Source organism: Dipodomys spectabilis, unplaced genomic scaffold (assembly GCF_019054845.1).
Source record: "Dipodomys spectabilis isolate Male_0828 unplaced genomic scaffold, ASM1905484v1 ptg000157l, whole genome shotgun sequence".
NCBI lineage: Eukaryota > Metazoa > Chordata > Mammalia > Rodentia > Heteromyidae > Dipodomys > Dipodomys spectabilis.
The window spans coordinates 5,057,496-5,061,211 of record NW_024870834.1 but is presented as its reverse complement, the minus strand read 5'-3'; the positions used below and the strand labels follow the sequence as shown (position 1 = coordinate 5,061,211).

Sequence of the window (3,716 nt, the reverse complement as noted above, 5' to 3'; positions counted from 1 at the left end):
AGCCCGCCCTCTTCATGGAAAGGCCCGCGCTGTGGCCCCCTGGTGATGGCGGCCGACAGTGACGTGAAGATGTTACTGAACTTCGTGAACCTGGCGTCCAGCGACATCAAGGCCGCTCTGGACAAGTCGGCGCCGTGCCGCCGCTCCGTGGACCACCGCAAGTACCTGCAGAAGCAGCTCAAGCGCTTCTCCCAGAAGTACTCCCGGCTCCCCAGGGGCCTTCCCGGCCGGGGGGCTGAGCCCCACCTGAAAAGGGGGCCCGAGGACCGGCCCAGAAGGCTGCCCCTCCACCTGGGCCCTGACTGCAGCCCCAGCGGGAGTGGGGGCTACAAGGAGAAGGCTCTGGGGCACCCCTTCCGGCAGGAATGTCTCCCCACGGAGCTTGCCCTCCACGGGCAGAGTCCAGAAGCCGCCAAGCCTGGCCAGGTGCCCATGAGGAAAAGACAGCTGCCCGCGTCCTTCTGGGAAGAGCCCAGGCCCACCCACAGCTATGCTGTGGGGCTCGAGGGGGGCCTGGGCTCCAGGGAGGGACCTCCCTATGAGAATAAGAAAACTTGCCATGGCCTGGAGTCCCTGGGGCTCGAGTCTACCCCGGTGCCCATGTCCCCAAGGGTACCGGCTGACAAGAACCCGCTGGGGATGCCCGGGATGTCCCTGGGGGGCCGAATGGATGCCTGGGGCTGCTGCCCCTTCCAGTACCATGGACAGCCCATCTTCCCTGGCCCTCCGGGGACCCTGCCTCAGAGCCCAGTGCCCAGCCTGGGCCTGTGGAGGAAAAGCCCGGCTTCTCCCGGGGAGCTGGTCCACTTCTGCAAGGACGTGGATGGCCCAGGGCAGAAGGTGTACAGACCCGTGGTCCTGAAGCCCATCCCCACCAAGCCGGCCATGCCCCCTCCCATCTTCAATGTCTTCGGCTACCTCTAGCTGGGCAGGGACAGGCTCACTCCCTGCTCCGTCCTTGCAGGATGGGGTGGGGGGTGGGGGGCGGCCTGGTGAGCTCTCCTTGTGAGGAAGGGGCTGGGCCGTGGCGTGGCCTCCTGGGCATCCCCAGCCCCTCCCCCTTTCCCTCTGGGGGAGAGAGAGCAGCACCAGCCATCAGGTGGCGCCCCCAGGCACCCCGGGAGCCGCAGGGCCGGGCACGGCTGGCCCGTCCCCACGCAGGCCCGGGGCTAACAGCACCCCCAGGTGTACGCATGGGCACACCACGGGCTGTGGGACCCAGCCACCCCGCAGCCACCCCAGTTACCAGTTACTGGTTGCCAGTTGCAACCCCGTTCAGCCGCCACCACTGTGTGAGCCCAGCCCAGATGTTTGTTTTGTTCTTTGTAAATATTGAAAAGGTTGAATAAAGACATTTCTTTTGCAGTTTCCACAGCTTGGGTGTCATGAAGTTGAATGGTTTACCTCAGCACGGAGGTACTGGCTCTGGGGGAGCAGGTGTGGCTCAGAGCCGCTGAGACTTGTGGGGACAGGCTCTATTCAGAGGATGGAGGTGGAGAGTACTAGAGAGGGGCCAAGGAAGCATCCTAGGGGGGACCCCCCCGATCAGAAGACCTGGACACTGGAGGCTCCATGCTGCTCTGTGCCCAGAGGTGAAGCTACCTGCTGTTTCAGTTCTGCTTTGTGCAGAACTGCTTTCTGCCTGTGCCTAGTGGCCCAGCCCTGCCCAACCCTGCCCAGCCCTGCCCAGCCCTGCCCGGGGCGAACAACAGGCCAAATAGGATTGCAGTCCCTTGTGGACCCAACAGGCGATTCAACCAAGCACCCCATTTAAATCTGTTGGTTCCGTGACCCCCAAGCCAAAGCAATTGATAGTGTCCAGTTCAGGTTCCCAGGTTTGTCTGCTGAGAGCTCTCAGTTGCTGGCATGTTATGGTCGCCTGTCCCCAGATTGAGGGGCACTGGTGGCAGGGAGTGGGTCCTCAGACTAGTAAAGTCATGGGGGACTGGGGGGCTCCACCTGCCCACTCGCCCAGAGATGCTCCGCCGCCATAGCACACAGAGGCCCAGCCCAGTAGCCAGCCCTGGCTGGTGATGCGGACTGAGTTAACCTCCCAGAGCCTCCGCCTCCTTGTCGGTAACAGGACTGGAAAGGTACATTACCTCGCCGCATCCAGGCTTTCTGTCTCTCTCCTTCGTGACCCGAATCCCTTCTAGCGAACCCAGGGCTGCACAGGGCCCTTCCTCCCCTGCCTGGTTCCATCCCACGATCCATGGAGCAGGAAGTCCACTAGACAGGCAGCTCACCACAGGGGGAAGCAGGCAGGGTACCACGGCTCAGAAGACTTGAGAGCCGGATGCTGGGCTAACAGGCAGGCTCATTGTGAGTGATTGTCCGGCCTGTGGGATTGGGTACGGCCTCAGTGTGGGCCCTCAGCTGCAGACAGCCTGGGCTTCGAGAACAGTGAGGGGTAAGAGAAGGCGTCATGCAAGCCCACAGAATCTGTAGTGCTGGCCTTCTGTTCCCATTCTTCCACTGTGCAGCAGGGAGTTGAAAGCTCACACCCCAGCTCTGCTGCCTATCAGCTATGTGATCTTGGGCAAGTTACTTAACTTCTCTGAGCTCAGATTTCCTCATCCAAAAAGCAGTTGTGACCTGCTGCATGGTTTGCTGAGGGGGTGGGGGGTCATCACACTATCCAAATGCTCAGCAACTAGAGCAGCCAGAAGTCACCCCTCAAAATTACCAGGTGACATCTGCAGACCCTGCTGTGCTGAGTCTAAGAATGGTTTGTGTGTGCATACACACACATACGCACAAACGCGCGTGCGCGCGCACGCGCACACACACACACACACACACACACACACACACACTTATACAGGGGCTTGAACGTAGGACCCCAGTTTTTTTACTCAAGGTTGGTGCTCTTCCATTTGGGCCAGACCTCTACTTCTGGCTTTTTGCTGGTTAACTGGATACAAATCTCTTGAATTTGTTTGTCCTGGCTGGCTTTGAACCAAGATCCTTCTCAGATCTCAGACTCCTGAACAGCTAGCATTATAGGCATGAGCCACCAGACTGTACTAGCTATGGCTTGGACCTTCCAACCAGCCACACGGCCTATGGAAGGAGTGAGCTTCCAAGGCATGCTGCAGGGTCCTCAGCTGGGCACCTGCAGATCTCATCAAAAGCCTGGAGGCTTCGCTGCAATGCACAAGTGTGTACTAAGCCATGACAGCAGCCCCAGGCACTGTGACCTCCTGCATGGAAAGGTGCCAGAACACATCTGGGGAGACTGGCTGTTGATGACAATGATTTTAAAAGCACCAGCAGCAGACACACCCCATCTAAAGAGCCAGTTGTGTTGGTTCAAAGCCAGCCTGGAGACTCCACCTATCAGTGTCCAGTTCTCACTGCTGGGGCACACTACAGCTTGTGAAATGCCATGGTGGCCATACTTTCAGGATGGTTGGTGTTTTGTGATGCTGTGTGACAACCCAGACGCTGGAAGCCCTCCTGCAGCCAGGTCCCTCTGCAGAAGGTGACAGCAGCAAGTCCTTGACAGGTGTGATACAACGTGAAACATGGTACTCTGAGTGCCCAACCAATTAGCACTGACACCAGAGCAGGGCACAACCAATCAGCACGGACACACAGGAGAGGGCTTGACCAATCAGCTGTGACTGTGGGGGAGAACAGACAGGGACCTGAGAAGGGCAGGCTTTCAAGTGGGGCTGGGAGAGTCTGGTGACAAGGACTTGGATGGGCAGAGC

The 3,716-nt window shown here is 59.3% G+C and overlaps 1 protein-coding gene across 1 annotated transcript; it reads left to right on the top strand.

Moving 5' to 3' along the window:
• Fam181a (family with sequence similarity 181 member A) lies at nt 1–924 on the top strand. The gene has a single exon (XM_042692451.1). It carries the CDS (start codon nt 46–48, stop codon nt 922–924), a length of 879 nt encoding a protein of 292 aa, XP_042548385.1. The 5' UTR covers nt 1–45.
• Nucleotides 925–3,716: the final 2,792 nt, after the last annotated feature.

Coding starts and splice junctions, on each gene's coding strand:
- Fam181a (XM_042692451.1), top strand. CDS start 46: ATGGCGGCCGACAGTGACGTGAAGATGTTACTGAACTTCGTGAACCTG.